The following is a 22593-nucleotide window of genomic DNA, read 5'->3' on the forward strand; positions in this document are numbered from 1 at the left end:
TTTGCAGTCTACAGTAGCCCGCAAGCACGCTCTTGTGGGCGTTGCGACAAGAGCGATGAAGCCTACGTGTTTCCAGCTGGTAGAGTGAGTGAACGAAAGTTCCCCGTCGTATACCTCTCGCGCCCATGAAACGCGCGGACGTTGCCACTCGTGTTGCTGCTCCAATGTGAGCTTTTCTCGCAGGCTGGGTCTAAAATCAGTCTATTTCTTGATTGGTTTGAAGAGTAAAAGACTGCGGCAGAGTACGAATCAATACAGCGGCCCGAGTTGGATTCCTTTTTCAGGTGAGCATTGAGTTTAGCCCTCTTCTGGTTTTCATGCCTTTGGGAATTGGTTTTCAGATTCTACTTTCTAACTTCAATTTTTTTAACAAGCTATTGTTTTTCTTTATTCTAATTTGTTTTATTTTTGGTTTTTTATTCCTGTCATTATATATTTTTTCCCGAATAACATACGAGCAACTAAAATTATCAACAGCAGAAATCACACGTACCATTCCTATAACTTCATTCAGAAGACTGACCGTGAGATAACTGAATGTTTGATTTGCATTGCTAATATGTTGACACTCAATTGATATTCATTTTAGCTGTGTATGAAACTTTGAACGTAGAGCTTCGAGCTTCCGTTGCCTATTTGGCTTAAAATTACGCCTTTTGGTGAGAAAAATCATTTTGTAACAAGCGTTAGGTAGTCCTAATGCCAGTCAGTTGAACCCCTGATGTTGGATGGCCTTAAATATCGGTTTTGGAGGGAAATAAACCGAAGCACGTGGGTGACCGGACCGCGACCACAAACCAACTGAGTGAAACGTGAAGTAACAGAAGTCTATGTCTTTCCAGAGCTCGAGTAAGTTATTTAATTTCATTCTCTTACACTCTATAAATGTTATCAACAATTCAGTGCCCTTTTCAAGAGCCTCGACTAAATTTTAGTAGGTATAATGTGTCGATGAGCCAATCTCGCCTTTTAATTTTAATTTCTTCTAATTTGTCGGTGAACTGAACGGTGTAAGGAAATTTGTCTCGAGTAAATGTAAATACGACATTGAAAAACTTCAATTTTCCATGAAGCTAATTCACTAGGCTTTGCATGTTTTTGTTTGGGGGAAAATTTAATACTAAAAAGATTTGAAAATAAGGGTAACTTAAAGACGCCCAGTCACAATAGAGATTCCATAACCGAGGGATAATGGGCTCCTGGCTTTGTCGGGTGAAATATCGATCTCCAGCATATTTAAATTTTATACCTCAGCGACTGATTTAGGCAAACTTTGAAAACTTCGTTACCTTAGGGAATAATTATTATTTCGGAGGGATCAGTCGTCGCTTGTTAAGTATAAAGGGGGAATACAGAAAATTGATGGACAATGAGGGGGTCATTGAAATACTGCAAAGTGCTGTGGCCGGGGAGGGGGGGGGGGGAATCAGGTTAATTCTATTGTGACACAACCACAATCCTCCTACTTCCCCCTCCCCTCCCCTGGGATTAAATTATGACCGATCCCTAAACCAGGATCTCGATCTGCCATTGATTTTTTCTAACAATCGCTCTTCGCCATCGTCTCGTATTCTGAGTCCATGTCTTATTTTCTCCTCTTACCCTCATCCGCTGGCCTTGCGATAATTTTGGATTCCTTTGGCATTAGAAGCTGTTTTAGCTCTTTAATAGAACATCGTAAACTTACTTGTGGAAGTCAAAAGATAGAAATGTGATAGCTTTATTAAGAAGCTGAACTTGTTTAGGATGCGTTCATTAAGACACATCTGTCTACATTTTTCATATCATTAACGGACCATGCCAATTTTCTTAAAAAAATTAATAGGTCACCGTGCTCGTTCGCAAGAAAATGACAATTTACCTCAGAGAAAAAGCCCCAATTTTAAATGTGCGTGCTAGTTACACTTGAGTTATACACAGCAATATGTAATGGAGTATCCTTAAAAACATTTGCAATACAGATGGATCGGCAACATTCCAGAAGGATTCATTTTCTCGAGAGGAGAAACACTCCCATGTAGGGACAAGGTAGATGACTGTAAAGAAAAAAAATCAGTAGATCAGTAGATTTTGAACCGTTAACTTCCGTGTTTGATCAAATTTTTCCCAGTCTTGAAGCTAACGTGGTACATTGAAAAGGTTATCAAAGCCATGTAGAAACATCACGGAAATTACTACTCCTTGAGATGGGAAATGAATTTGAATCATACCAAAAAAAACAACACTGCAATAATTTTCGAGAGTTCTTCATCCGAATTAGATATCCGGTGATAAAATCCCGTGTATTTCTCCACTTCTCCCCAATACCCCACTCCCCGATTCCCCACAAATCCCCTCTTCCCACCATATCCCTCCTCCCCAAACAAATCTTCATTGTCATTTTCTTCAACGTTATATTTACACTGTTTGGATTTTTTTCATGTGGATCACCCACCTGGCGATCAAGAAAGAAGAGAGAAATGGTTATGGATCAGGAACAAGCTTATGAAATAAACTTCATATTCAGGTTAGCTTGTGATTTTATTACGTGTGTAGGTTATTGTGCAGCAGAAATATTTTGCGGGAATTCATTTTGTGGATTGGCGTTTTTGCTTTTTGTTTTATCCTGTTTCATTGTTTCCTTTCTTTTCAACAAAAATGATAAAAAAAATCTCCATTCTACGCAATTTGTAAGTTTTTACTTTTGATTTTTTTTCCTCTTTTTCATCTGGTTTGGTTTGTTTTGTCTTTTTTTTAAATGATTTCTTTTCTTACTTTTTCATGGAAACAAATTTTTTCCGTTGGATGTGACTGAAATTTCTGCAGTTAAAGCAATTTTCTGCTTAAGAAGCCGAACAGAAATAAAAAACGCTACGTGTGTAAATTTTAAACTTTCCGAATTATACAGAGAGGATCGACTCAACCAATGAGGAATATTTCGAAGGAGTCAAATTCGAGTAATATGAAATGACGCTTGATTCCTATGCACAGTTTCTCGTTTTACTGAGAGACTGGTCATTATCTATCCTCTGGGAGGGGGGGTCGGAGGTTTCTGGTCGCGTCACAATAAAACTTACCCGATCTCCCTGAGGGCTCTGTAGTATTCTAGTGATTCCCCCCCCTCCCAATTGGCAGTAATTTTTCTCTAGTCCCCCCTTTATTCTCTTCTAGCGATGACTAATCCCCCTCCGGTCCCTCTGAAAACCATGTGACCCCCCTCCCAAAAGTCATCCAATCCCTCAGATAGTTCTAATTTCAGTATTTTCTTTTGCGGGAAGTTATAATTTCGAATCGTGGCCAATCCACAATTGGATTCGCATAAATATAAAACTCGCATATAATATTCAAGCCACACGTCACCCAATTGGAAGTTTTTACCCTTCTCTGAGACACACATGTTCCGCCCCCAATAATAAATATGACATATGACTATTGAATTTTTCCTTAGCCCTCTTTGTTCCCCCTTAAAACCATGTGCCCCGCTCCCGCCCCAAAATATTCCCTCCATTCCTTTCCCCCAAGTGATTTATAACGAAAAATTCCCTATAAAAGATTAACATAAATGATGTTTTAAAGTAATTACTAAAAAAAGCTTTTCAAAGCTTTTATTTAAAGTAAACAAAAACAAACATTGATGAAAAGAATCCCATGAGAATAAAGCCAAATTTGTTTCCATGGCAACCCGTAGAGAGGACCTTACACTCCCCCTTTTCGACCTATTCAGGGCCAGTAACTTAAGAACTGCTGTTAAATCGATGTAATTTCTTCTCTCTGTACAAGTATAATCCCGATTGGGCTTCGCAAATTTTCAAATATTTTCGACTTGAAAGTTTTGTGTTTGAGCGTGGCCAGCAACTTTCGTAGAGAAGATAACTTTATTGATAAAAAAATATCTGGAATTTCGGGGAAATATGGTACAAACATGAAGAAACTAGTTGAGCTTACAAAAGTTTTTCCTGATAGTACAAAGATTTCTATTATCAAAAGAACAGACACCTTGTAGTATTGATAAAACGGCGGCTTTTATTTTACTAGAATAACGTTTGAAAAGATCAAATTGTTTTTTCTATCCCAATTCCGCCCTGTGAAGTTATTTTTGGAACACAAGGTTCTGATTGAAGATTAACTCTAAATACATTGTAAAACGCAACAAAACCATCTTTTGATAAAAATAAATTTGGTAAGATAAATTTAGCACCGAAGACTTTCACTTTTTAAAAGCAACCGTTTAACACCACCCTAACATATCCCACAAAACACTTTTAAACACTGTTAGGCATGCATTTTCCGATTACTTTTGTTTTTTTTTTCCATTAGCCGAATCTGTTTAAGCCCCTATGGAAATTAAGTTACCAAAAGTTTTTAAGGAAGCTTATCCTCATAAGTTTCTTAAAAAAGCATTGTAAAATCTACGAAGCTTCCATCAAAAATTGATAAAGTTATAAGTCAAAAGTAAGGATAGGGTGTGACCTCTCCGTAGATTGCCATGGCAGCCATGTATTTCCGGATATTATTAGTATCTACCTATTCAAACACTCTCCATAATGCTTCGCTGTGCCACATAGAAACAAAAGAAATAATTTTTTTCAGTCATGCCGAGAGATGATGCAGGGTTATGCATTTATAGGTTTTTTTTCGATAGTCAAGGCAAACAAGCAAGCTTAACTGTAAAAAAAATCCGTCATTTTAAGCCGGACTGTGGGAATTCGAGAGGACCAATTTAAGTTAAATTCGAAATTAGCTTTGCCAAACTATTTGCAATTGAAAGTATGATGGAAACACGGGTTATGATTAGAAACCGATCATTATTTATCCCTTCAAGGGGGGGTTTTGTAAGATTTTGTCTACGTCACGGAAAAATTTATCTGATTCCCCCCTTAAGGCTCTGCAATATTCTTCCCTTCCCCCATTGGCAGTGTGTTGGCAGTCAGTTTTTTCATAGTCTCCCCTTTACACTCCGTTGGTGACGACTGATCCTCCCTCTGTTCTCCCTGAAAACCATGTGATCCTCCCCCCCCCCCCCAAAAAAAAAGAAAAAAAACCTCCACCCTTTCCCGCAGGCAAGAAAAATGACGGGCCTCTTACATCATTAAAATTATGGTGTGACAATTACTTAGGAAGAATTGAAATTACAACTGCTCAGTTGATCGATATGTGTTCGATTTTAAAATCCAATTTATAGGTATAGAAACATGGTGTCTATTAGCGTAAATATCTTTGATTGTTTGTATTTATACATAGCTCAAGTTTACTTTTTCTTGCGTTCAGTAATATTTTAGTTTCCCTTAATTTCATATTTTCATTTGGCATGGTTAGAGATCATGAATTAACACTTAAACTCCCACAAGTGATTCACATTTAAATTTTCCCTATAATATCTGCACATTATCTAGTAAGCAGGTAATGAGAATACTCAAACTCATCGTGCAGACGTTTTTAACTTGATCTTGTACTAAATTCTTATATTAAGTAATTTACAAGGAAATGTGTATCAGCTAGAACAGAGAATTAACAATCAGATCTTAAGAGTTAAAGGATTAAGCGATGAAAAGCGTAAACGTGTAGAAAATATCTTTTATTGAACGCTTGGCGATTATATACCATGATAGCGGTTTTCTTGATGACATTACCATTCAATTATTTCTTTTTCTTTTAGGTTTGAAAGATGAAGCCACAAGATTCAAGAAATTTATTGATCAAAATAAAGTTTAGGAAATGTCTCAGTTAGATGCCGCTGTCCAATTAAAAAGAGAGAGCGTAAAGAAGAGTGATGCTCGCGTAGTGTCGAGTTGATTATGCTCAAAAAGCTTGCGCTTTAAAAGATTACAATTACAAGTCTTTGGGCGGAAAAATGTTCATGAAAAAAAGGTCTGCGTCTTTGAATTGTGCTTAGTGTTCATCAAAAAAATATACTAAGTCTTTTGGCGGGAAAAATCTTTCAACGTGAAAAAGATTTTCTCCCACCAAAAGTCAAGTACACCTTTCGTTTTAACACTAGGCGCTGTTCAAACCTGCAGAAATTTTTTTCCTCTCGGCAATCCTCCATACTCAAAAAAAAGTAAAAGAGATAGCCTATATTTTGGCTGGTTACCAGGCCCTTTTAAAAGCGCAACTTTTTTTTTCTTTATTTGTACAACAATAAGGAAATAAAGACAGTATGATGTATCAAGGATTTTATTTGTTTGTGAGTTTATTTAATAAATACAATGTTATACTAACAAGTGAAATTGAATACAACTTTTGATATGCAAAACGTATTATAACATTTTACAAACCACTGAATATGTCCAAGTATCTGTCAAAACTTCCAGGAGATAACTTGCTAATTAACAAGAATTAACTAAGTCTGATAACCACTGAAACATCTCTTAAAAATCTTTAACATTCTACTGACAAAAAAGGTATGTAAAGAATGATTCACAGCCTTGAATGAGCTAGAGATGACTAAGTCTGATTGCCACATCGAGGGCTAACAGCTACTGAAGCTTTGCTTTAAAGAATCAATAAATTCGAAACATCTGCATTTGACACTGTGAGGACGTTTTACAAACTATTGTTACCGAGTAAGTGTCTTGGGTCTTGGAAAGATTTCGCCTTTTTTTCCATGTCAAATAGTGAAAATTTACTGCTACTATCAGCTTTTGAAACTCAAATTTTACAAATCTTGTGGCTGGAAAAAATAGATATTAACCAAACTCTGGAAAATTGTGGTGTACTGAACTATGTTTTCAACCCTGTTTAATTTTGTTTGAAAGCCGAATTTTCTACGCAGTAATTCGATAACTTGAAAACAGAACTAACCTAATGCGCGAACTTATGAGTGCTGAGCCGACATTCTCATCGATCTTGGCACTAGACAGTCATGGCCTTCTAAACTTCAGCTTAAAAGCGCGCTTCTTAAAAATTGTTTTCACAATAGAATTTTCAATTAGTGGTGCAGCGATTGGTAAATTCGTGCCAAAAATCGAGTTAGGGGGCGCAAGTAACATCTAATTCGTTCTAGTACCTCCCAACTTATTTCCAACCTTCTTTCTTGAACAAGGTAGTTTGCTGTGCAAGAGGTTTTAACTTGTCTTCTCTCTCTGTGCTTGTGGTTCGGTGCTCCTGTGTTCCCGTGGTCCACTTCAAGAAACGATTCAATAACTGCCAGATAACAAATACGAACATGTTAGAGTACGAACGAAAAAAAAAACTTGCTGACAGAAACATAAAAGCGATAAAACAAATAAATTTACATAATTCATTCTGTTTCTCTCATTACATTGTTTTGATTAGGATCTCGACCACTTAACATTCTCCTCGGCAACATGTCTAAAGTGATTGGTGAGAATTTTTAAATCTTCTGTGTGTTCCTTCTTGTATTGTATTCTCTCTCATTTCAATGAATGCTGTGACAATGTATTCATACTTGTACAGAAATATTGCATACTGATCAGATTGCCATCGCTCTTGACAAAACTTCTTACTAGTGAGAACTGAAAAATTTCATTTTAAAAAACCTGTTCAGAGACTTCGAAAAATGAGAGACGGTTTGTTGCGTCAGCCAAACAGAACTAAATTACGTTGCCATAATCTTGTGAATAAAAAGGCTAATACAAAAACCCAAAGTCAGTTTGAAAAAAGTGAGAATGATTGATTAGCTGCCGTCTACACTGCTCTTTTTCAGATACCTTTAAATTTTGTTGCGATAATTTTTTAAAAATTTTTTCTCAAATCATTTTATCATAGATAATGTACAACGAGAAGAGTTACTTGAAATTTTTCGGGAAAAAGTTTATGCTTTTAATAGATCAAGTTCTCCGATTTGTGCGCAAAAACTTGTTTACATTCCAATCATTCTTTTTCGGTGACATGACTCCGCCCCAGAGTGTCGTGAGAAGCAAATTGACAGTTCTTTGCACTCTTCCTATACGAATAGTAACGAATAGTCCCAAAGATAAAAGCTCATTACTGAAGCTACAATTGATCAAAAACACTTCTAAACATCTCTTCCACTGCAAGATTTCCGTAAAACTCCATACTTCATTATGCAAACAGTACTTGGATAAAAGAAAGAAAAAGCCTGACAACAGAGGACCGACGGCTTTGTTTTTCAATTGGTATGTGGCTATACGGAAACGTTTACTGCGCCAATTTAGTATTTCATGCAGTTTTAATTTGGGTTTCGTCGATGGCTGAGCATTTGTTTAAATGAATGAGTTGTAATAAGTTCTCTTTCAAGAAATAGCCTAAGAAGCCCATTAGTTATGTTAAGCAAGTTTTAGAACAACTTTATGACGTTGACTTCTTGAGACTTAAATTCACTCCGCGTCAGTTTCTTCCAAATCTTTGGAACCGACAAGAAAATTACATCTCGTGAAAACATTCTGCTGCCAATTCTTCTCGCATGAAATTACATGAGAAACCTACAATGACCCTTAAAAGCCAGCTCTTTATTATAATATACGTGATTTTGGCGTTATTAATCAACAGGGATTGGTGTAAATATCAATCCACTCACTTGACATCAGCAACCACCTGTACATGTTGTAGACCTATCTTAAATAAATTGGATGCTTTTTCCTACCTTGGTTCGACTCTTTGCTCGCGTTTCCTGGTCAATCTTTCCAACACTTTATTTGAATACTTGCTCAAAGAATCTCATCTGAAAGGGCAAAAAAAATATAAATATTATTTCTTAGGTTTCAATAGACCGCGTCCAGGCGGTGAAACACTTTAAGTGGTTCATTTATCAGGTTACAATTCCTCAAAAAACTAGTGAATCACACAGTTCTGATGTTGCTAACCTTTCAGCCAAGTAGAGCTTATCGTTAAATATTTCTAACGCCTACTCGAGGAGGTTGCTCTTTGTCATGCAGCACCTTTGAATTTAACACCATGAGGAAAAATAATTCTCTCCCCTATACATTTACTCGACTTCAGTTACTCAATATAACCCTCTCTAACATATAATACCCCTTTCAAACTGTAAGATATTACGGTTAATGTAGCATTCTTTTATCTTAGTGAAACGTGCTATACAGCAGACTACGTCCAAGTTAACACTTTCTCAGCCTTACCTTGTGTTCGTCGTGGAAATGTTTTGGCCAGCTGTCTGTCCTCGAGCAAAAGCAACTTCTTAAATACTTCAGTCCATCTTTGAACGTTACAATTGACTAATTTACGAGTTTTTAAGGTCGGCTAGGGAAGTGAAGCAGTTCAGTCCACGAGGAAACCCAAGATGTAAATAAGTCGAAGGATTCACACGTGCAAATTCTCTCCTCACGACTATAAACTTGGGAACGAGGTTCGAATAAATTTGTACTGCAACCTTCTTTTAAACGAGAGTGACTTCATTAAGGCTTTTAATAGTTTATAGTTCTTACAAGTACTTACCGGATTTTCGTAACACACATATATATTTTTTTGCTTCAAGAACACTTACCTGTAACACCCGGGGGGGAAAAAACATCACCGTCTAAGCGAATCGGTCGGATGTAAAACTAAACAAGTCGTAGACAGGTTTGGTTTTTTTCATCTGAGTTGATAATGTAAATTGGCAAGCGTAAAGAGTTTCAAAGCTGATGTTTCGACAGTTGGACCTTCGTTAGAGCGAAGAAATGAGAGCTAAGGAACGAAACATCAGTTTCGAAACATTTACATTATCAACACAGTTGATAAAACCAAAATTATCATGTTATGCTTCTCCACCGACACAGCACCTCAGTTCTTGGAAGCTTACCCTCTTTAAACAAATCTTACTTGGTCATCCACCTTTTCCATTACTTGGAAGCATTAACATGTTGATACTTAACGCTTTGATCAGCATCGCATGATATAGACATTTATTCTGATTGGGTGTGACAAGAATGAATCTCTAAATTTCTGTCTTAAAGAGGTGTCTGTCAAGAGACTTGGCAAGAAAGTTGGATACTATAGCAGGCATATAAACTAAAAAACAATTTGAAGTTGGTGGTTAAAAATTTATTTCATTAATTAATGACTGTGTCCTTACGACTTCCTCTCAACAAGGAATGCTCTGAACGCTAAACAATTACTTCCATCCAGCGTATTTACAATTGAACAGGTCTTACCCTACTTCGATACATAATAAATAAATTATTCGCTTTTTCACTATATAAAATTCATCTTTCTCTCAGTCTCGCCGTCACCAGTCTCCTGTCAGCTCTTGAAAGGTCACTTGATATAGAAAGCTAAAATGGATAAAAAAAAAAAAAAAGTTGTTAAAATAATGGCGAGACTCAGTTGGCTGGACGAAATTCTGAAGTCTTATTGGTTGATTGCCGAGTGTTAATAAGTATTAATTCACCGTGGATTCTTCACAGAGATCTCGTGATTTGCCTAATTCGGCTGTAAGTATAATTTGGTTCTATCATTTGAGTTGATAGTGTAATCTGGCCACCATAAAAGAGATTTTTAAGCTGATTTTTCGAGTGCTAGCCCTTCGTCAGAGCGATTCACTCTGACGAAGGGCCCCCAGAAAGTACAACAGTTTTTTTGGTAGACTGCTTGCGTTCCTTCCTTTTCGGCAACGTCCGTCGCACGAGTCAAAAAAATCAGTGAAAAAAATATTTGATCTTAGCGTGCCGCGCGGAATTCTGGGTGTGTGGCACACGAAAAGTAGTACTTTTAATGCACCTCACTATACTTATCAACTTACCCTCTCAAATGTCACATGGTCAGGAGGTAAATAACACTCTACATGGTGGTAATACTTCTGCCTGTACTGACGATATCCAAGTCGGGTGTTGAACGCCACGACCCATCTTAGAGTCCTGTGATTAAAGGACATACAGTTTAATCCTTTACATGCTAAGATCAGTATGCATATTCTCTATACTGTTCTCTATACATTTCATAAGGTGCTGACAAGGAGAATTTGTTTAACAAGTTAGAGGATGAGGCGGAAAGGAGGTGAGGGGGGGAGGGGGGAGGTTGTTTACAGTAAGTTTTATTTGGAGCCACAAATTACCTGTTTGGAATGAGACTATCGCAAGTTCTGCACAGTGCGCGACCGCTGCGGGCATGCTCGACACCATAGGAATAATCGTTATAATCAGACTCCTTAGACAAAGAAGTGAAAAGTAATTAAATCAACAAAATGCTGATTAACAAAAAATAAGAATTTTGATTGTGTAGTCTGATGGTCCTAGCGAGTGTAGTCAAATCTATTCAACTCTTACGATGAGTTCTGCTCAGGTCGCAGAAACGTCAGCCATTACTAACTACAACATTCCTTATCAGGAATACCCTCTCCCGGATGATCATATTACACGATCAAACGTTACCCCGGGTTCAAACAGATTGCTGGCAAAATGTACGAAATAGATCATCTTTTCACATAAGAAAATGCATAGTACTCTAAATCAAAAACTATAAAGTGCGTCATTTTTTCAGGGAGACAAAAGAGAGAACTTTGCATTCACAAAGACTTTCATTCTCTTATAAACAGCAGGCAGCCTGTAAAACAATCCCAGTAACGTTTTACTCTCCATACCCTTACTGAGATATTTTGGCCCTCCTCCCCACCCACAAAGATGGAGCACAGTCCCTCTCGGTCTACCGACTTGCATAGACTGGGTCCAAGAGAAGATGGGAGGGAGAACCTTGGAACTGTTTTGAAAGAGTATCAAAAAACATGATGACAAAAATAACTTTAATCAACATTACCTCTACTGAGTAATCGTCACTGTCATTACTTTCTTGCACAGATTCACTTTCATCATCTTCACTTTCACTATCACTAAATTGAAACCAAAAAAAATTCAAAACCAAATTTTAACCCTTTAACTCCCATGAGTGACCAAGACAGAATTTCTCCTTACAATATCAATACAATATCAACTAGAAAGTGATGAGAATAAAGTAAAATATCAATTTGGGAATAATAAGTTGATCCAATACTAAATTCTCTGAACTAACATTATAAGTATTGTATGGTTGACAGTAAGGAGAATTACAAACTTGATCTGGGAGTTCAGGGGTGAAATGAAGAAATGTATGATATATTCTTTATGTTTAGTCAAAAAGTTTCCTTAACAAAAAAAAAAAAAAAAAAACCAACCAGCCCTGACCTGGTTGATGAAACAGGCACAACTTTCTTCCCATTTTTCTTTTTGGCTTCTTTGCTCATCTCCTATAAACCAAAGTGAAATGACATAAAAAAAAGTCATACGGGTACACAGAGGTCACAAAGTTCACAAAGAATCGTACATTCACAAATATCATTTTTCAGAAAATACCACACAGGTGAATAATGCATTTCATGTGCGCTGATTCATTTGTTCAGAAGCAATCAGCAAGTATTATTCACTGCCAAGCAGGCAAAGAGACAAAATCAACTTTTAACCCTTTTTCATTATAATATTGACAGAAATAAACTACTCTTTTTGGTTTCTGAAAAAATATATTCACTTCAGTGTTGGTGAATAGTGGTGGATATTAACTGGGCCACTGAGTGACAAGGTAAATATCCACCATTGGTCACCTCCACTGAGGTGAAATATATTTTAAATTATTTGTTTTAATTATGTTAGAAAGAGAAGAAAAATGTTATATAAGAAAGGTATGTTCAGTTCACCACAATTTGCAAATTAAAAGATCAAATACAAAATTTAATTAACTGCAACAGCAACATTAAAGGTTTTCAAATCACTTCTCACCTGAATTTTCAGCAGCCTCTCTTCAAGCTCCTCTGGAGAAAAACCTTCTTCTACTACTTTGTTTATTGTATTGTCTAGCACCTGGAAGGTCAAACAGAAAGCTTAACACTTGTCTATTGTCATTACAATTAAATTCTTATTTCCGATAAGCAAAATACAGGACATGTCACAGGAAATGAAAAACAAAATTGTTCACATGTGAATAAGAATTGAGTCACTGAGTAGGTTTAAAGTGCAGGTCACAGAATGAGAGCCCCAAAATATGTATGTTACTCTTGCAAAGAATGCATCTAAAACCTGACACAGACTAGTCTTGACAGACAAATAAATATATCTTGAACAGTGCTTAAAATCCACCCCTATTCTGGGATGTCACAATTTGACAAAACATTACCTTTAAATGATGTGAACCTCTTACATGATACAATTCACCTCAACTTTCACTAACTGAGCAAGCAAAACTGCAGGGATGGAGAGAAAAAAAGCCCTAAGTGACTTGTGATGAACTGCAAGATTTTCCTTTCAAATTGTTTTGCATTGCCTCACAAAAATGAAGGAGGTTAGTGTTTCATAAAAAAATAACCTTAAGGTTCTTTCCTAATCACCCCTTCAACTGTTAACCCTTAGAACTCTAAGAGTGACTGGCATCTAATTTCTCCTTACAATATCCCCCCTGAATCACACATTAAGGTCATGAGAATACAGGAAATAATCAATGGCAAAGAAAGCCCTTGATTGTTAAATAATTTCTCCTTATCAGCACCCTTGGAAATGTATAAAGAACAGTATAGAGAATAAGCATACTGATGTTAGGGTGTAAAGGATTCACTCACCTTCACTGGTACAGCAGACTTGAGTAGAGCCTTTGCTCTACAGTTTGGACAGTCTTTTGAATGACTAAGTAGAAACAAGAAAAATAACTTCCCATGAGTGACCAAGAAAGAATTTCTCCTTAAGGTATCAACACAATATCAACCACATAAGTGACGAGAATAAAGAAAAAATTAATATCAATTAGTTGATCCACTACTAGATTTTCTGAACTAACATTATATTATTTATAAGAATTGTATGGTTGACAGTCAGGAGAATTACAAATTTGACCTGGGAGTTAAAGAGTTAACATCCCATTTTATTCTTAGCACTCTTTCAATTATATCAATCAATACAATCATATTAGTGAATCAAACTGAAACAAAATTCTCAAGTGTGATTGGTTAGCAGCACCAACAGGATGGAGTCCACACATTATGCCTTTGCAATTGAAGATTATACATCAATTGTACAAATATTTTTTTCTTTGCAGAAAACAAGTGAACTATGAAGCTTTTATAAAGAAATGACTCTATTTGGCCTATGATTATTTTGTTATTTCTGAATCAAAACATTCTACTTTAGTGTATGGTTAAATAATGTGCTGTGGAATCATTTCAAATGACCAATTTGAAATAGATATACCTTAACCCTTTACACCCAAACATCAGTATGTATATTCTCCATACTGTTCTCTATACATTTCCTAAGGTGCTGACATGGAGAATTTGTTTAACAATTAAGGAATTCTTAGGTTGGTGATTGTTCCCTTTACTCTCGCAACTTTAACATGTGATTTAGGGGTGATATTGTAAGGAGAAATTAGATGGTAATCACCCTAAGGGGTTAAAATGTTACAGGTTGAGATGAATTTAGAACTAAAAAAATGGTCTTTGATATGCCTTACCAAAGCCAGTCCCTGATACCACGAAAACAGAAAGTGTGTGAGCACGGCAAAGTGTGTGCCAATACCATCAGTTCATGACAGATACAGCAAAGTAGCTGCTCATTTAAATCTTTCAAGCACTTCTTCAATCTACAGTCATCTATTACATAAAATAAAAATTGACCATGAACCCTGGCGATGTAACCACTAATACCATAATATTTTCTCCCAGATTTTTTTTAGAGGAATACTTTGCCATTTTGATGGAGAATACAGCATTAAATCACAACTGATGGGAGTATAACTGGGTACAAGGAAATTTTCAGGGAAGCCTGATGAAATTCTGGGGGGGTGGGTAACCTTGTGATGGACTGGCAACCTATCCAGGGGGGGAGTTAAGTGATACTCCTACTTGCTTCATGCCAAGGAAGCCAGGATAATCTCCCACAGGTTGGGTCACTTGGTTCGAGTACAGACTTTATCTACTCTTTTTTTACCAAAAGTGACATTAAGGGCTTTTTTCTTTACATCCTTTCAATAAACAGAATGCCTTCCAAGGAGAGTTGCATCCTACATTTGTAATATTATTAAGATAAAGTTCAGTTTTACTCACTTCTTGGTGTTAAATGTACCTTCACTGGTGTTTACTTCTTCCTGTGGATCAGCTTTTTGATCAATTTCAAAAACCTGAGATTGGAAAAGAATATTAATAGTTTTCATACATGCCACAGAACACAATAAATAACTATACTAAATGATACCCTGAGAAATTGATAAATAAACCTGATAAAATGTAAAATTCATCTCTTTTAACCTTTCAACTCCCAGAGGTGATAACCTCTCTCTGTGATGTCCAATTATGTTATCCAGTAAATAAGAATACATGATACTAAAATTTATCAGTAAAAGTTGTTACCTTGATCTAAAACCAAATTCTTTTAACTAATTTATGAGAAAATTTAAAGCAGCTGGAAAAGAGAATTACCAATCAGATCTTAGGAGTTAAAGGGTTAAAGATATGTGTGCTCTAGGAGTCATATACTTTTTATCTTGTCATCAAAAGGTTTAAAATTTGCTGAAAATTCAATCAAAATGGGCCATCTTCGAAACAATCAAGAACCCTGGCCAAACACACAATTGTTCAATACACGAGTTATAAACAGCAGATGCTCAGGATTTTGCAAGAAATCCTATCTTTGAGTAGCTAAAAAAGATTGCCATGAGATGAAGAGTAGTCAGACCTGGGGTCTCATCAGTGGGCTGCCAGTTTACAAAACAAAATCTAAGTCAGTGTTATTTATGAACCAATTTTAAGAACATTTAGAGACAAGTTTTGGAAGATAAAGTGTTAAGTTATCCGCAAACTGCTAGCAGGAGTCACCAGATAACTCGATTTTATTTCTTTATTCTAGCATAAGACTCTACAAGATCTCAACAGAACTAACCACATGACTCTCAATCAATGTCTTATTGTCAATTGTTCATGCTGTATCTAGCCTCTAGTGATCACGTGTAATTGTAACATAACACAACATAAAGTTCCCCTCGGTAATTTCAAAACAGTTAGGTCTGATTATTTAAACAAAGTTTGGCCATTGTTTGACAAAACTGCATCCTAAACAATCTTCAATCATGGATGCAGAGCCTCATGTTGAGGATGATGCAAGCGCTTAAAGGCTAATTCTGAGGGGCATGCACTGATTTGTGCAACTATAACAACAACTGCCAACTGCCATGAATATTTAACTACAAGTATACTACATCGACTAAGAACTGGGAATTACATCAGTTGTTTGTTGAAGTTTGGTTGGAAAGGGGAACATTTTTACAATTTCACCAAAAGCACCACTCAGAGAATTGTAATTGAACAATTTATCAAAGGCATCCCAAATCTGTTAACTGCAGCTTATTTATGATAGGTGGTAAATTTTACTAAAGTAAAGGAAGATATAAGCTATATGTTTCTCAGATAAACAAGTTTTACCAATTGTGATTTAGAAAATAACATAAACAGGTATATTTAACATTTAACCACAGGGAACCCAAACAATATGATAAATATCAAAGAAGATAGTCACGTACAGTAATGGCATAAGAAAATGGATAGAAAATGATTAAGTGGTTATATTTGAAAGCTTTCATCCCAAATTTCCCCAAGCAATCTTGTTTAAGAGGATTTTTTTATTATTAGCCTTGCTTCCATGTTAGCAAATTTCTGACATGCATGGTTGTTGTCTCCAGAAGTTAATTTGGATTGGCCCTATATCAGAGAATCTTAGTCTTGGGGTCACAAGTGTTGTGGCAAAGATTCATGCCTTTATCATAATTAGTTTGAACAATTTTGGTCGATAACCACTCTGGACTGATATGTTTAATAGTACAGAGAAATTGTGAATTAAAATAAGTACTAGTTTGGGGTTCCAGTTGAAATATGAATAGTTAAATCAATTATTTCCTAATAAAAATCATACTCATTTATCATTTCAACTGCACAAAAAAATAATGTTCACTCTTTGCAACCTTATTTTCCAACCTATTTAATTACAAGAGTTATGTGAAAATCCAGTGGTCTGTCAACAGACTCTTGTTATAAGCCAAACAACAACATTACCCATATGGCTGATACTAACAATGATGATAAAAAACAAAATATTTCCAATTTCCCTTTTTTCCTGGGAGCAAGACTGAATAAGGTCAGATTAAACTAATGTGGAGTGGTTCTGTGATCTCTTTATAAAAATGGATGATTTACACCCATCAGATTTTAAAGAAATGAGACTTAGTCAAAAGGGGACTTTGACATAAAATATTATGCAGTAATCAGCACTAAGCTTGGCTGCTGTTACGGTATTTTCCAAACCGCCAGAAAGATACAACTCGTACAACTCAACTACTTTATTGACCAACGTAATAACTACGAAGGGATATCGACAACCAATACAATAACTACCTTTTTCACTTATCTACGGAGCGATATAAATGCTAATACAATCAATATCCCTATAACTTAGAGCCCTTTACAAATAACATCACTTAAATCTCAGTGCACCACCACACAACTCACAGTTCACTTGAAAATCTTTAACAAACTGTCGACGTCCGTAATTCTTTCTCTCACGTAGCCTTCCACACGGCTTTCAATTTCAGTAAACAACTCTGTCCGGCTCTCGCTCCTCTGGGCTCTTCGCAACAGCAGATATAGCTCACTAAAAGGCCTATTTCTTTAAGCTAGCGTGACTCCTTATATATCTTTCGGAAAAGTTCTAGAATGTTCTAGAGATCTGTAATATTGTTATTTTTAGAAACATTACACTATGATTACATCATAACAAAAATATGCTGAGTCACGGTTCTAGAAGGTTCTCCTTAAAGTTCTCGCTTAGTCATCATGACTAAATGTTCTAGAAACTTCTTCGTTCTATTTTTAATAATTATGTAACGCAACGCACTCTAAAAAACATGGGCGCTCTCCATAACACTGCTTATTTGAGGAAATTTACAGTTTTTTAGCCAGGGGTTTGGTTGTACTGATTTTATAGCAGACAAATCATACATCAATCACTTGAGAAATTTATAGCTCTCATCCTGAAAGCTCAAACACTCTCAGGGAACATGACAATATTTCACCTGATCACTTCTCAAATTCTTTTCCAATGAAATTTGGACATCATACTGAATATCTCAAGATCATCTCCACAAGCAACTTTGTGATTTAAAGGAGTAAGATATCAACATCTGAAGACTAACCCACCAGGTTTGTAGTCTCATATGCACATATTGATCATCAGTAAATCAAATCTCAAACTTCATGTTTTTGGCCTTTTTATATGTTAACACTGCAATACATATGAATGACATGTTTAATCAGCTACAGGCAAAAACCCATAAGGAAGTTGTAGGAAAAAAGGGAGGACAGGCTACAAGGTACAGCAGAAAAAATAGAATGAACAAAAAAAACGGTAGTACATTTTTTGAAAAAATAAGCAATTAATCAAATTGCTATATGGTTGTAACGCTGTTGTTTTTTTTTTCAGACCAAAAAACTTGTTATGCATCTCATTGATTATTTTCACATTACAAATGTGCCTACTAAACCAACTGATAAAGCCAGTTCTGTAATACGTATGGCATCAAGTCTACTGCATGTAGACATTCAGCCAGCCATAGTAGTTATGCCCATCCAGTTAATGGGGCAACAATACACAGCATTACTTGTATTTAAAAAAATGATGAGAATGTTATTTGCAGAGGAGGAATTGTTAAGACTTATATTGTTGCTGAAATGACTGCCCTGTTTGCAAAGTACCACCAAACTTACCTTGCTTCATTGCCCACTGTATTCCATTCCATAGCACCAGACAAGATTCAACAGCAGTTAATGGAACTGAGGTACAATAACCTGACAAACAAACGGAAAATATGTTCTGTCATTAACAGCATAGTGCTGAGGGCTAAAAGCTTTTGAAACTTGTTATTTACAATAAGTAATACAACAAAATTATATGGTGAACATAAAAGAGTAAGGCCTTGATAATTTTCTGAAAGCTCAGTCTGAAAATTTAGAATTAGACTTCATTAACCTATTATATATTTTTTTCTTTGGGGGGGTAGAGGGGTGTGGAGGGGGTGGAGATGGTGGGAGTCCAAGCTAAATATCTAAAGTGTGGGTTAAAGTTTAAACACAAAAGGAGCTGAAAAACTTCCTGCTAAAAGTAAAAACACTGGGTACAGAATTTGTTGTTACTGACATAACATAAGAGATGTCATTACCACAAATCCACATTATCATTTTTAAGTGACACTGCAGATCAAAAAAGCAACCATAAGGATTCCCTTGAAAATTATATCCCAGTTTTCTGGGAATTCCTAGGAATTCTCAAAAATTCCCAATTATGCAAATAATCCTTGCAAACTGAATTCCCAGTATTCTGGGAATTCCTAGGAATTCCTAGGAATTCTCAAAAATTCCCAACTATGCAAGTTAGCTCTGATTTAAAAAGCTTGGAATTACTGGGAATTACTAGGAGAGGAAGACTCCAGTTTTGTGAGGACTTGGAATCCCTAGCAATTCTCAGCTATACAAACTACCTATAATTTAAGAAGGCTAGAATTCTTGGGAATTTCTGGGAATTTCTGGGAATTGAATTTGAGGCAATTTAAACACCCTGTGGTCCACATAAATTCTAAGAAATTCTCAATACCTTGAATGTGAAGGTTTTAAGAAAAAGAGTAATTTCAGAGGCTTAAAACTTTGGCTCAATAAAAGGTATGCTATACAAAACTTACCAAGAGATATACATACATGTATATGTTTATAACTTAAAGATCATGAAATTTATTATTCAAACTAAGTTTTAGTAAATCTCTACATTAATATGGATTTTCTCATGAACCAACAGTCAATATCACAGATTTTCTTTCTAACCTCAAAGGACTCTTAGATTCCATGATCATAAAATATTTTTATTGTGATGTACATTAATGTCTCATGTTCACTGATGTGCCAAAATCATCAAACATTCATTAGCTGTTCCTTGGTACACAACTTCCACAATAATTAACAATAATGACATTGTTATCTACACTTAAAGAGCTTTGTTAGTTATGAACACAAGTTACTTCCCTAACCTACATTACTGGTTGCCTTTGTTAGAAAACCTTGGAACAGTCAAGCTCAGTTGCCTCAAACACTGTCAGAGACTTTTTGTTGACATTATTTTAAGTAGAAATTTCATGCCTTAGACAAACAAATTAAACACCTAATTAATCTTTCTTTTTTCATGATTGTTGTTGCTGTATTTTTTTTTTCAGTTTTTTACTCTGTTTTCGTGACTAATTGCTCTAATTTGTTTTGCTGTTTTTATTCTTACAAAACATTTTTGTAAGAGTTCCAATACTTGTGGATCATCCACACACTTTGCAAACATTTGGCATGCAGACAAGACAGAGGTAGTCAATGTTCCCTTTGAGAAAAAACACCTTTTAAATGAGGTCTTCAATTTACTTCATTTGAAACTCTGATCTGAAAATATTTGTCAACAAGACTTGTTAGTAGTGAGAAGTACAAACCAAGTTTCCTTTCATAACTTAATTTCTTAAATGTCCCAATCACTGGCTCTCCCAAAAAATATTACTTCTTTTTATTTTTGGTGCAAAATACAAGTCCTTCTTGATATACAAATGAAAAGTGCTAGTCACACTTCAATAATAACAGCTCTAAAGTTTATTTGTTGTTCTTCTCTGTCTGTCAGCTATCAACAAAATTGTTTTATACTTCGGACAGTGTATAACTGTTTGTGGACCAAAGTTCCAACGCACCTCTGTAATCGCACATAGTTACTTCTGTCTCTTATACAAATGTTTCTCCTTTGTAAGACGCACTCTACTCTGTTGTCGGCACTGCTTTAAGTTCAGTGGAAACAACTGACTAAGGAATCGAGATGGTAGTGTTGGAACGTGTTGCTGAACGCTTGCTACGGTCAAGCTTTGTAGATTTAGGCACTGGTACACTGGGATCATCTATGTATCTCTTACACTTCCTAATTTGGTATCCTTCTTTTATAAATATGAGGGTGAAAGACGATTTGTAGTCGCATTCAAAACTGTGATCGGCTTGTGTTATTTCTCACCTTTGCCATGAACACAACTCAAGTGAGTTTCGAGTTTTTGTTTCCTCGAGAACTTTCGGCCACAAATCGTGCATTTGTATTACGATCGATTCTTGTCGATTATTTCTACATAGAGTGAGCTCACATCGTTATTTATATCACCAAGCTATCTATCGTCTTGCAGCAGAGAACCGGTCGGAGAAGTCAGATTAAAGTTGTGCGCTTCTCTTAACACTGCAATCGGCAAGCCAGCGGATTCACTTTGCTAGCCAATGACAAGTCCTAAAAGATCCACGTGATCATGCCCGTGATCGGAAACAAAGAAGACTCCATTTGGCGCTCATCTTTGAATGTACTTTTCATCGGTTGATCGCTTTTCTCAACTTTTTCGCTTAATAGAACATTTCTAAAGATAGCTTTTATTGCGATTCCATGGGAAAACGAGAACAGCGTGAGTGTTGTAAAAGAAAATAAAGTCGTTGGCGCCGTGGAGTTAAAAGAAGGGACAACAGTTGACATATTGACTGGTACAAACAAGGGTCGAGTGGCCATCTGTAAAGCTACGATTTTGAAAGTTTGTGGTGAGTAAAAATTGCGATATTCGTTAGGTGATCAAAATCTTATAAAAGAATAGATGTAACGGGTTGAATTAAGCTTACATAACGCTCGGTGCAATTGACACTAGAATAATTCTGAGAATCAAATCGGTCACTTGCATGCCGCAGTTTCTTAAGCTTATATGCTGTACAATGAAATCAATCTATCAGTAAGGTTTCAAGATTCCTTTAGTCACGTTTGGGAACATTCAAGATTCATAATGGGAACTGTTATTAAACAAACCTTATTACTTAAAGAAGCCCTCCTTGGTAAAAACAAAACAATGTGTTCGGCCCTTTTTTAGTAAAATTCATGGGAGAGATGTACTAACTGCAATATAAAAGTCACTCAATATAACAGAGATTTCTCAATTTGGAGTATCCAATGAATGCCCTTTTCCTTATAGCCATCTTAAAGGCATGGTCTGAGCTTTATATATATATATTTATATATATTTTTTTTTTTCAAATTCAGATGACATGGAATCCAGATACAAAATGGTCAAGCTTCTTGTAGAAAACCTCATTCAAGGCCAACTCATTGTGAGCCCAGGGAAAAAAAAAATACAAACAGCAGCTAAGTTTGCAGTTGAGGATAACTTCATTCTAATCTGTTGTTACAGTTACAACAAGATTTTAATTAAAAAATCAATTTTATTTATCTGTAATTAACCCCTTCACTCCCAAGAGTGCTTGGTTTTCAAATATAATTTAAGATATTGTATTTTATGAAAAAGAATCAACAGATTTTATTCACAATTTGCGTCAAACCAAATTTAATAATTGATTAGGACTATTTTATATGAATAGCTATAATTGAGGATTAATCCATATGAAGTTTTCAAGAAAAGAAAAATAAATCAAATTCCATCCTAATATTACCACATGTTGATGTTAATAATTAATCAAAAATATTTTACATGTAAGTCTCAATTAAGCTTGTAAATAAATTTCATTGAATACTTGAATTTTAGCAGGGTTTTTTTAATTTAAAGTACTTATTTTATATCTGTTCATTAGCTTCAAATTTTTGCTTAAAATTCCCAGTA

General features: G+C 35.7%; 2 protein-coding genes and 1 long non-coding RNA gene across 4 annotated transcripts in view; 1 reads left to right on the top strand and 2 right to left on the bottom strand.

The window, feature by feature from the left end:
• Nucleotides 1-9920: 9920 nt before the first annotated feature.
• The window catches only part of LOC113678272 (uncharacterized), a 135645-nt gene continuing 122972 nt past the window's right edge, over nucleotides 9921-22593 (bottom strand). Inside the window, 4 exon segments of the mRNA XM_089206300.1 lie at nucleotides 9921-10172; nucleotides 10640-10754; nucleotides 10952-11043; nucleotides 11650-11722. Of these exon segments, the coding sequence (XP_089062426.1) occupies nucleotides 10104-10172; nucleotides 10640-10754; nucleotides 10952-11043; nucleotides 11650-11722 (349 nt within the window). The 3' untranslated portion in view covers nucleotides 9921-10103.
• LOC149044815 (polycomb group RING finger protein 1-like) lies at nucleotides 12638-17384 on the bottom strand. 2 transcript variants are annotated; one of them, XM_089206305.1, is made up of 5 exons: nucleotides 14973-17379; nucleotides 14362-14500; nucleotides 13475-13538; nucleotides 13036-13102; nucleotides 12638-12722 (listed from the first exon to the last, which is right to left on the bottom strand). In XM_089206305.1, the coding sequence occupies exons 1-4, from the start codon at nucleotides 15058-15060 to the stop codon at nucleotides 13085-13087; spliced, it is 309 nt and encodes a 102-aa protein (XP_089062431.1). In that variant the 5' UTR covers nucleotides 15061-17379; the 3' UTR covers nucleotides 12638-12722; nucleotides 13036-13084. The 2 variants fall into 2 exon arrangements, with proteins under 2 accessions (XP_089062431.1, XP_089062430.1); XM_089206304.1 differs by lacking the exons at nucleotides 12638-12722; nucleotides 13036-13102 and having other exon boundaries at nucleotides 13110-13538; nucleotides 14973-17384.
• Nucleotides 20504-22512, top strand: LOC149044816 (uncharacterized). Its single transcript, XR_016186564.1, has 2 exons — nucleotides 20504-21529; nucleotides 22020-22512. It is a non-coding gene; the product is annotated as an uncharacterized LOC149044816 (long non-coding RNA).

Source organism: Pocillopora damicornis, chromosome 5 (assembly GCF_964200805.1).
Source record: "Pocillopora damicornis chromosome 5, jaPocDami1.2, whole genome shotgun sequence".
NCBI classification, from domain to species: domain Eukaryota; kingdom Metazoa; phylum Cnidaria; class Anthozoa; order Scleractinia; family Pocilloporidae; genus Pocillopora; species Pocillopora damicornis.